Source organism: Notamacropus eugenii, chromosome 5, assembly GCF_028372415.1.
Source record: "Notamacropus eugenii isolate mMacEug1 chromosome 5, mMacEug1.pri_v2, whole genome shotgun sequence".
Lineage (NCBI taxonomy): Eukaryota > Metazoa > Chordata > Mammalia > Diprotodontia > Macropodidae > Notamacropus > Notamacropus eugenii.
Window position 1 is genome coordinate 291256018 of NC_092876.1, and position 12432 is coordinate 291268449.

At 34.4% G+C, this 12432-nt stretch overlaps 1 protein-coding gene across 3 annotated transcripts in view; it reads left to right on the plus strand.

Moving 5' to 3' along the window:
• The window catches only part of LRP1B (LDL receptor related protein 1B), a 2222640-nt gene that overhangs the window by 976949 nt on the left and 1233259 nt on the right, over positions 1–12432 (plus strand). For all 3 annotated transcript variants that reach the window (XM_072613193.1, XM_072613191.1, XM_072613192.1), the window contains exon 4: positions 8985–9104. In XM_072613193.1, the coding sequence (XP_072469294.1) occupies positions 8985–9104 (120 nt within the window). The remainder of the gene's footprint in view (positions 1–8984; positions 9105–12432) is intronic.

Sequence of the window (12432 nt, forward strand, 5' to 3'; positions counted from 1 at the left end):
TATTTTGCTCTGATCTTTTCATTAGAAATGCTTAAAAGTGCTCTATTTCATTAAAAACCCATAATTTCCCCTTCAGAATTATACTCAGCTCTTCAGGGTAAGTTTTTCTTTTTTATAGAACTATCTTGTTTGCCCTTTAGAATATTGTATTCTAAAATCTTCTCTGGTTGTTAAGTAGCTAGGCACTATATTATCATGAGTGTATTTGTATTTTTCTGAAAGTCCAGCGATTTAAATTATTTCCTTTTGACCTATATCTCAAGTTAATTTCTTTTTTAAATGTAATTTTCTCCTATTTTTTTTCAGTCTTTTGATTTTGTTGGAATGTTTCTTGGTGATGTTAACTCTATTCCAGTTTTCAGGGATTTCATGGCTTGGGTAAAGTTTACTACTTCTTCTCTGAAGCTACTTATTCCCCTTCCACTTCTTTCTTCAAGAGCATTTCTTACATTTTTATCTCTTGCTTCAATGCTTCTACTTATTCATGCAGTCCTTATAGAAAAATCTATTTCTTTTCCTTAGATCTGCTTGCAGTTGTGGAGTTAAGTTTGCAATAATTTTTGATATTTGAGAAGATTTTCTTTGATTTAATCATCTTTCAAGCTTTAGTACTTGAGCTGGGTTCTTGTGCCAGTGCCAGGCTCTGCCCCCCACCCACAGTGGAACTTTTAGATGGTGTGTCCAGCTCTGCTTAGTTTCAACCTGGGTCCTCACTGTTCTTGTGCAGACCTCCATCTCCCTTGGATAGACTATTCTGGATCCTTGAGATTTAAAGCATATCTTCAGGTGTCTCTCTGACATCTAATAATAATATTATTGTTAATAATAGTAATGATAATAACAATCATTTACATAGCACTTATTATATGCCAGACACTATGCTAAATGCTTTACAATTAATATCTTATTTGATCCTCACAATATTTGCGGGAGGGGAATGTTATTCTTATCTAAATTTTATAGATGAGGAGACTGAGGCAAAGAGAAATCAAGTGACTTGTCCAGGGTCACAAAGCCAGTAAGTATCTAAGTCCAGATTGGAACTTAGTTCTTCCTGACTCCAGCATGTGGATCCATCACCTGCACCATCTACTTATCATAGAGACATCTGAGTCTGGTCGCTCCTAGCTGCTGCTTGTCAGGACTTCCAAGGGTTTCTTGACCATCCTGGTACTTTAGAACTACCCTGGGCTTTCTCTTTGAAACACTTTACCTTTGTTTCCTGGTAATGGATACCTGTAGGCCATACCTTTGTTTCCTGGAATGGATACCTGTAGGCCATAGACATGACTTTTTGGTTGGGCTAGAAGATGCTAGAGAAGGATTTTAAGGAATCAGAAGGGGGGGAGGGTCCTCTTTCCTATGTCCTACTCACTGTCTTTTTAGTTTTTTTTATGGCGGAAGAAGTCACTTCTCATATTTTCTCACTGGATTCTTTGATCATTATTCAGTTTAGTATAAATGTCAGAGTTGCTGGAGGGGGTATGTAGGATTAGGTACCCTGTGTCCCTTTTAGGAAGTCATCCTGTTTGCAATTCTGCTCATTTCTTTCTGAATAAGTTGAGTGCCCATATCTGCCTGGGGAAACCCTTCCTATCTTTCAAGATTATCCTTGAAATATTTCTTTAAATACCACTTCAATAATGAAGCCTCCTGGATTCTGTCCCATCTCCCCAACTAGGGAAAAAATGTTTTTTTCTTCCAAAGCCTATGACATTTTGTTTCTATCAGCCTTATTTTATTTATACTCTACCTTCCTGCCTGCCCCTTTTCCCCACTTCATCTACTTTAAATAATGATGGTAGTAATCACTTACTCTCATAAGACAATTTATGTTTTCCAAAAAAACTTTATGGAACACCATCTTCTTAATTAAACAGAGAAAATTTCTTTACTCTCATTTCATAGAAAATATAGCTAAGGTTCAAAGAAACCGAGACTTGCCTACAGTCATCAGAATGAAGACTGAAACCCAGATTTTCTGAGTCAGAGCTCGCTTATGGCTTATAGTCTGCTGCTTAGATTTCATGAGTTCTGCCAACTAGCAGAATCCCTCAGATAAAAAAGCTTCTCTATGGGAGACAAATAAACCCTGTTGGGAGAAGAATTGGCTTTACTGAAGTCTGTAGGATTATAGATCTGGAATAAGAAGGGGCCTCAGAGGCCCTTATTCTAACCTATTCATTTTGTAGAAGGAAAAACTAAAACCCAGCATGGTTGTGATGGGGCCAAGGTAACACAGGTTATCAGAGGTGAGCCTTGAACCCACTTCCTCTGACTCCAAATCAGAGTTTTCTCCACCAATATGAAATGACAACCTGGTTATACTTCCTATTACCTAGGTTGGCAAGGATTATTTTAGCATTATTTCTTTCTCTCCCTTTGACAAAACACTGAATATATTGCCAGGAATGTCACTTTATCCATAGTAGATATTCAACTGACTACATTTGAGATGAATGAATGATTGAACATTTGAAACTAGGATAACTGACAGACAATGAATGAGTATGGATAAATTCATGTTTGCAGGCATAGACAGTAAACTAATCTTTGTATTCTTCTGGGCCATTAAAATGCAGGTTAGAGAAAGCAAGATATGACAGAAATTATCACCATTCTAGTTATGCCAAAAGTTCATCTTGTAGACAAGGGAGAATGTCTGGTATGAGAACTTACAGCATCAATTCTTCAATCTTGGTAGAATATTTTCCCTTTTATTGCATTAAAAAGCTTTCTTATAGAAGTAGGGGTCAAGGACTGCATCTGCTTCTTAAATGGGCAGATGAGTTATTATCCCAGTTTGTAAATGTCTCTCTTAGATACCCCTATGTATGTTCAACTTGGGAATGAGAGAGAAAGGTTTGCACATTATTTCTTTTGTGTGTGTCTGTAGATATTCACATAATTGCTAAAAGGACTGAACTGACCCTAGAGAATATCTCTATAATCTATCTATATAGACATTCATTTATGCATACATGTATATAGTGATTATACACACATACATGGCCATATGTATACATATGCACATATTTATATACATATACACTCATGAGTATACAGTATGTATGTGTGTATAGATATGTGTTTATATACCTTAGATACTCAAAAAGGACATGTAATACTATTTATGTCTACTTCATTTCATGCAGATCACAAGGCTGCCCATTCTGTATGATTCTTGCCCATGATCTCTGTACAGGGTCTAAACCATGTGTTGAAGTCCTTCCTTGATTACTCTTTATATCAAGAGAATACTAATGGCATACCTGGGCTGTCCTTGTGACTGTATTTCTGATGTAATCCTTACATGTCTCCTTTCTAATTCTTTCTTTTTAATGTTTTATAATCTGTCCAAATAACCATCAACATCTTCATTGCCCCTTGAGGTTTTTTTTTTTTCAGTTCCAGTTCTTTGGATGCTGTCCTGTTCCATGACAAGAATGTTGGTACTGATAAAATGAATCTTTGTGGCAGGAAGAAGCTTGACAACCCAAACTGAGTCAGGATAACTAAAATAACTAGACTTTGGTATGTTTGACCTGTTCTCTATGACTTAGTGATCAATCTGTACTTCCAGGTGATGGAACATAATGACAGACAAAATAAACCTACAAAAGAGGATTCAGTGAGACTATCTATAGTATGGAAAACCCAGATAATTTTGCTTAGTGATATTTATGTGAAAGTGAGCTAATAAGAGAATAAGTCGTCCAGCAGTAACCATTTCCAGTGTTGAAATCTGGTTGCCAAACTTCTAATCATCTTCCTCTAGAAGCCCATTATGGCTCAGAGGCAGGTCAGCATATTCATTTTTATGTGCTTAGAGAAATCATATACCAGTGCATATTTGTGGAAATGCTTCATAAATCCCAGTGCAGCTGGAAAGCATAGGAATCCCTAAAGAGTACACATCAGTATTTGATGAAAATAGCTTGTCTGAATTGTTAATTGGCTTGTGCTTAGGTAGCGCATTAAATGTAGATATATGTTTGGTTGAGAGGATCATATATATATTTCATGGAAACAAGGAGACCACATAAGCAAAAATCCTTTTTTCCTACAGTTTTTACTTTTCTTACATTTGAGGGAATTTGCATTCCAAGAGTACTTCAGGGAAGGTTGCCACAAGTGAATGACTTCTCACTAGAATATAAAAGGTAGGAATATAACAAAAAATAAAATCCTTATAATGCATGGTTATGGAAGATGATATAAAAGGACAGGATCCTTAGAAATCATTAAAAATCTAGCCCAGCATTATCATTTCACAGAAGAAACTGAGGCCTGTAGGAGGGAAGTAATTCGTCCAAAGTCACATAAGTAGTTAGTGATGGATTTGAGATTAGAATTCAAGTTTTCCAATTCTGAGACCACTGCTCATTTCAGTATACAATGTGACATTTTTTACTATTAAAAGGGGAAAATAGTGTCAGTGCAAATATAGACTATATATACATATATAAGTATACACATACAAATATGCACACACACACAAAAGTAGGAAAGTAATAGACATAAAATCAACCTACAGTGTGAAATGAATGTTTCAGAGCAGAATATAACTTTTACAAATCATTTACAGATGTCAAGATTATTATTATCATATAAAAATCAAGTGTTTTTTAAAACAAAATACAAGTATGAAGACTTGTGTTTCAACTTCCAGTCAGTGACCCATTTATTTAAGCAACATATTTTTTATAGTTTATCTTTTTAAAAATTCAAGGGATTTCATATAATTCTTTGAAAGTTAGTATTTCAGAGAATAAGCCATTGGTCAAGAACAAAATTCAGGAAATTTGTCATTTGCTGTTTTATCTCTCCACTCCCTCATTCTCTGTCTCTGTCTCTCTCTCTGTATATGTATATATGAATGTCTGTAGCTATCTATAGCTCTCTATCTCTATCTATATTTATAGTTATCTATATATTAGCAATATACAGAATAATTCTCAATAAGTGAGAAAGTTAAGGTCATAGGAGCAAAGATTTTAACTGGAAAGGACCTTGGAGGTCATTTAGTCTATCTCTCCTTGTTATGGAAATGAGGAAACTGAGGCTGACAAAAGGTTAAGTGATTTGTTAATGCACACATAGCTGCTAAATATCTGAGGTAGGGTTAGGACTCCAGACTTCTTGACTCTGAATCCAAGTCTCTACTACACCATGCTAATTGCCTCTTAGATAGGCAATATTGCCCTTCCTGGCACTAAAGAGTATCAACCAAGACAATAATTAGATGTAGGTGATTAGCACGCAGCCATCAGCATACAGAAAGCAGCTTCCTTTGCCCACCTATGATCCTAAAGAAAATTAATATAATAAATTAAAATTTAAAAATCATTAGAAAAAACACTGATAGAGGTCATGGAAAGCTTCAGGCTTCAGATCCTAGAATATACCACTCCCTCCCAGGAGTCTGTTTTCATCCATTATGGTCATGATGCTGATAATTACAAATGACATCCAAGAGGAATGAGCCAATATATAGAATTTACTGTTGTAATAAAATAAAGCTGAGAACAAAATTAATCTGAAACTTATAATTATTTGCATAATGATTATAATACTTTGTAATTAGGTAAATAAGGGAACTAGCTCTCAGAAATGGTTATATAGTAATTAATATAACTTTAAAATAGCTAAACTCACTGGGTGAGCTTTTTCAATATGTAGTTAATGCCAAAGTTCACAGTTTTCCTTAATAAAATATATTATTTCATAATCATTCACCATTTGCCATCAACTGTCAGGATCATTCACCCTACGCAATAACATCTACATTGAACATACAAAGTTTTGGATCCAACTAAATCATTGAGTTTTGTTTTATTTTGGTTTTCTTATTGTTTTGTTGTCTTTTTGTTTCTCTTCTAGCACCCAAGAACTGAACTTTAATGCTCTCTACCTATTCCTTCCCATTCCTGCCAGTCTTCTTCGATACTGATCACATTCCTTATGCCCTTTGGTTTGTCTTGATATTTTACTCTCATGTAGGGATAAAAAGGAATTCATGAACAACATGTAAAGTTGTTTTCCTTCCCCTTAGTTCTACATAATATTGCTGATGGAGAACTTTAAGCAGTGCTTAAAGAATAAAATGGCTTTCCTTTCTTGTGGGGAAGGAAGTGGAGGAAGAAAAGGAGAGGAAGTAGAAGGAACATATGACTAATACCATGATCTTCATGACACATAAGGATAATAACAATAACAAAAATAATAACATTCATGTAGCGATTTAAGATTTGCAAAGTGCTTTACAAATAATATATTATCCTCACAAGAACCTTGGGAAGTAGGCTCTATTATTATCTCCATTTTACATATGAGAAAACTGAGGCAAACAGAGGCTAAGTGATTTATTCAAACTCATACAGACAGTAAATACATAAAGAAGGATTTCCAGTCTTGTTTTCCTGACTAAACCTAGCGCTCTATCTATTACACCATGGGAGCCTACAAATTTCAAGTTTAGAAATATGATGAGGGCTGTGTTTACAAATTGGAAAACCTGAACTTGAATCCCTAATCTGATGATTATAATTTATTTTAATATGAATAATTAAATTAATTCTTTTATTCAATGGTTAATCCATTAAAAAAACTTTTATGGAATGCTGGGCTATACATAGCATTATTATTCTCGTGGAATAGCTTATGCTCTATTTTTATTAGTAAATTATCTTTCTGTTCAAATTAAGGTAATCTTAATCCCTTATTATAATATAAGCCTTAGCCAAGTATTTAACCTGTTTTCTAATGGTTTAAACACACACACACACACACACACACACACACATATATATATATATCAGTTATAATTTATTTATAACTCTTTTTTATAAGCATCCAGAAGGGACCTCAAAATATAGGATCATAGTTCTAAAACCAGATGGGACCTTAGAGCACACAGAGAATGAGAAGAGTTAAGTGACTTACCCAAATACATGCAGCTAGAAAATCACATACACTTTTCAAATCCCCTCTTCTGACTCTGAATCAGATATTCTTTGTACTGCTTGTGCTGGTCTTAACACCATTCCCCAAAAATGTGAAGTATTGCTTTTTCACTTTTACCAATAACTAAGGTCGACAACAATGTTGTTAGAACTAGCATGGAATAGAACGATGGTTCTCAAAGCTTGGTCTGCAGACCTTTTCAGTAGATCTCTGAAGTCAAAAACTATTTTCACAATAATATAAAGACATTTTTTTCCTATTAAAATACCCCCTTTTTCCAACTACATACTATGTGAGATCCTAAATTTCAACCAAAACAGCATATTGCAACAGATTGAATGCAGAAACAGATATGAGAATTCAGCTGTCTCCTGTTAAGCCAGACATTAAAGAGATTTGCAAAATATGTAGAACATTTCCTCTTCTCTCTAAATTATTTTGTATTTGGAAAAAAGTTTTTTCTATAAAACTATGTTATTTATATTATCATGTAATGAGTTTATCATTGCTATTTTATTGTTTATATATATTAATTTTAATATAGTAAATATCAATATATATAAGCCACATAAAGATGAGAACCACTGGAGCAGAGAAAGGTCTGTAGTTCAATTCCTCATTTTCCTAGTGTAGGACTCTTTTCCTTGTCACTGCACTGCTACAAGATAGTAGTGAAAGAATTCAAAACTACTCCCTATATTCCTTGCTATTGGGATGAAAGATCATATAGAGTAATCTCCTTGAGGGCAATGGATAATTCATTTTCTTTGACTCTACGTCCCCAGGGCATAGCACTATGAATTGCACACAGAAAACTCTTAATGAATGTGTTGAATTAAATTGATGTGACCAAGTCTGACACCTTAGTTCGCATGGCCATCTTCTGAATGGATTTTCTGATTTAGAATTCTGGAAGTGTTGCATTTTCTTTCATGACCCAACAGTCATTAAATGCATTATGGTTAACTTAAAATAAAAGTGACAACAGACAAATGAAAATGTCAGCTGATGATTTTTTTTCCCTTCTGGAAACATGCCCAATTACTTTAAGCCATTCTCCAGGGTGAACTTTTCTTTTTCCTGGTTATTCTGAGATTCTCTTACAATGTTCCTGAAACATTACCTAGCTTTGCTGCAAATATATGCAGATTATGAATGGATTGAAACATTTATACAAGATCTGTCCAACCCATTTCTTTCTTTTTCCCTAGGAGAGAAGCAACCACTTTGTCACAACTCGTTAATGCCCTACATTCCCCACTACAGGGTAGGACATTGAAAGCAAGTGTTAATCTAGTTTAGCACATCAAATTTCTATAATAGCAGATATTTGTAAGAAACCTGATCTTGTCACTGCTTTAACCTGTGAGTGCCTTTATCTCCTTGAAATGTAATTTACTCCTGGGATTTATGAGCTATTGCTTCATCAACATCTTTGCCATGATTTAGATAAAATGTCATCATTAGATAGAAAGAAATATATTATGTCCAGTATTTGTCTAACATTGCCCCACCAATAAAAGATAAATTATTAAAGTGGAATGTATGCGCAGTGATTGCTGTGAAGTTTACACATGGCTTAGCAAATCAAAACAAGTTCTTAAAAGACAGAAAGTCAATTGATGTGTCAGATAGGAAAGGCAGAGATGGTGAAATCAACTTTATGAAATAGATGTCTTTTTAAACTTGGTTTGAAGTAACTTAAATTTACTAAATTTTATAAGAAATGATTTTCCCTGAGCTTTCATGAGGTTCAAAGAAGTGAGAGGCCAAATAGATCAATCATGAAACTTAATAATAAGGCTTGAAACAAAATCACACTGATGCACTTGTTATATAGAAATGCAGGGTTTTATTTTTTTTCAAAGAAAAAACTCACTTTGCATTATAATATAGTGAAAATGGAGATAGTTTCTACTACTATAAAAAAGAAAATTTCCTCAGCCATATTCAAGGAAGCTAAGTGATTTTTTAAAATAAATATAATGCATATACATCTATATGTCTTTTCCCTCCAGAACTGTTACCAAATTGCCAGCAGATGAATTGTCAGTATAAATGTGCAATTATAAGGAATGGTACAAGATGCTACTGTGAAGATGGATATGAAATAGCAGAAGACAGAAGAAGCTGCAAAGGTAACTAAAGCACTTCAATCTAATAGTTCCACTATTTTATTTTCTTAGAGATTGAGATGCCAACCAATACACAGATTTATACCTCCTAGATATGCCCCCAGCATTTAGCACATTACTTGGCATGGAGAAAAATTTTAAATGCTTTTGGCTTTATTGATTGATATTGAATAACTGATTGACTGAGGCATGTTGGGGGCAGACTGGACTTGTAATTCAGAAAACTCTGAGTGTATTATGATTATTTCTACCTCACAGGATTGCTGTGAAGATCCAATGGAAAAAAAAATGACTCTTGAAGAACTATGTGAATGTTCATTGTTGTTGTTACTGATATGCCTCAGGGCCATGTTATGTTGCATTTAATTTTTCAGGTTTCCAAGAACCACCCAAAGTATGTGTTATATGAAAAACAAACAAATTTATGGGAAAAAAAAAAAGAAAATTAGGGACTACAGGAATAGAGAACTATACTTAAAGTGAAGAAGACTTTACTTCAACTCCTGCCTCAGACATTTAATAGCTATGTGACCTTGGGCAAGACAGTTAACCATTTTTAGGTTCCTTTTCTCCATCTTGAGAATAGGGCTAAGAAGAGCATTGATCTCCATTGGTTTGTTGAGAAGCTCAAATTAGATAATGGAGTTTTACTTACATTTCCAAACCTTTAAAAGTGCTAAATAGATGCTCACAATTCTTATTATTTCCATCATGTTATCTATATTGATAAGGCATTCTATTTTGGCCTACCATATTATTGGAAAAATTTGGGTTTTTCCATTGATTGTGTCACTGGAACTGTTGGCTCTTTTAAATGGCCTGACATCCCCATCATATACGTATGAGAAAATGGAAGGGCACGTAAGTTAGGTGATTTGTCTAAGGTTATATGGTAGTTGTTGGTAAAGTCAAGTTTGAAACAAGGTCCTCTGACTCCAAATTAATTCTCTTTCCATTACTCCGTACTACCTTTGAGACCTTAATTTACCAAGGTAGTGTGGCAGTATAGTGTAATAAAAGGAGAATGATAAGATAATATATGCCTGTATCTTTGCTATTATTTTATGTTAGAAGTCAAACTTGAACTCAGGGCTTTTGCCCTGTTCACTACATCACAACTGCTTTTCACTCTTGTATACAAGTCATCATAGGTAATATGATCAAAGCTTTTTTATATCTACCACATATTTTTCTTTTATTCTTTGGGAACCTGGAAATTTGATTCTTTTAAGATCATGTGATTCCATGATTCTAAGTCATAGCATCTCACTAAAGAATATTAATATTAAACATATCAACTTTTGGGTCAGTGAGAAATTTGAATCATGAAAAGTGTTTAAAAAAAAGCATCCCATATGCTAATATCTTCTCACTGCATAGCTTGAGACACAGTTAATGGTGCATTTGCAATGCCCATCCTCCCTCTCTCTCATTCTCTCTCTCTATCTCTCTTGATTTATATTCTTACTTATCTATCTATATGTCTCTCTCTATCTCTCTCTCTATATATATATGTATATATATATACATATATGGATAGATAGATAGATAGATAGATAGATAGATAGATAGATAGATAGACGGATAGATGGATAGAGAGATATTGATATATCTCAGTGGTCTAACTGAGTATTGGGGAACCTGTAGCCTTGAACCCACATGTGGCCTTCTAGGTCCTCAAGTGTGGCCCTTTGACTAAATCCAAACTTCACAGAATAATTTCCCTTAATAAAAGAATTTGTTCATAAAACTTGGAAAAGGCCTTACCCAAAGACCAAGAAGGCCACATGTAGCTTTGAGGTCTCAGGTTTCCCTCTCCTGATCTCACTCATTCTACTGTATATCCAATTACATCTCATAATCTGGGGGATAGGAAACTGAACTTTCTTTTTGAACTCCTTGAGAACGAAAGCCATTTCATATTTTCTTCTCTTTGTGTTCCCAGTGCTTAGTAGGGTGATTGGCATAAAATAAGCACTTAATAAGTGTGTTTCCATTCATTGATTCTTTATCCATTTTTTCCTGTGCATATAATTACGCCAGCATATTTTGAGTGGTCATGTTTTTCACTGAGTCTCTGTAGTGTCGTGTAAGCATCACAATGCCATTCCCAAATGGAAATATTTTGAGAAGCTCACCATACACAGAGAATTCTTTCTTAATTTGAACTTAAGCCAGAACATCTTCTATGCCAAATAAAACCTGTTGAATACTTCACCCTGTTTTATAGCTCATTTGTTATTGCAATTCAGAGAATCTTTGAATAAATTGTCTCTGTGGATGTATCAAATGAAATAATGTATGTAAAGCACTTGGAAAATCTTAGTAAATGTCTATCATCATCATCATTACTATTATTATTACAGTAGAATGGAGAATTTTATATGATATTAACATACACACAGGAGACATCTTGTTTAAGGACATCCCCCAAGACTATGCATTGCTCTAAAGAGTAAGATGCTTCTGTGTAGTCCATGAGAATAAACATGGGGATCTGGTGTATTCTACAAAATTGTCATGAAAGACTATCTGCTACCTTCTCATGTATTTTACAAGAATATCTTTCCATTCAATTAAATTGGACAGCTTTCATTAATCACGTCTATGTGTTAGGTACTAAGCTAGGCACTGGTGATACCAAAAAAAATGTTTTTGCAAAGTCCTTGCCCTCAAGGACCTTACATTTCTGATGGGGAAAATACAACTTGCAAGTAAATACAAAGCTTAAATAAAGTAATAAGAAATGGTTTTAAGAGGGAGAAAATCCTAGTTACTGGGCTATTCAGAAAGGTATTCCGAATAGGAAGTAATAGCTCAATTGTTCTTTGAAGGAAGCTAGGGATTCTACAAATCAGAAGACAAGGAGAACTTTCAAAATTTGTGGAATCACTTGTGTAAAGTCACATAGCTAAAGGCTAGACTGGCATGCACAACTAATAGATCAATTTGACCAACATGAAGAATATGTGGAGAGCAACTTAAATTAGAACTGGAACGACAAACCACTGAGTTTAGGCTGAGGATTTAGAATTTTATCTTAGAAACAATAATTAATGGTTAGAAATTTTAGAGTAAGGAATAGCAAGGTTAGATGTTTGTTTTAGGAATATCATTTTGGTAGCTGTTTGGAAGGTGGTTTGGAGAATGACGAAACTGGAGGCAGACTCTAATTAGAAGGCTATTACAATAGTCCAGGCAGGAGATGGTGAGAGCCTGAGCTATAGTAGAAATATGTGAGTAGAGGGAAGGAGATCAGCAGAAGAGATGTTATAAGGTTACAACTGAGGAGATTTAACAAGTGATTAGGAAGGTGGGAGAAGGAAGAGGA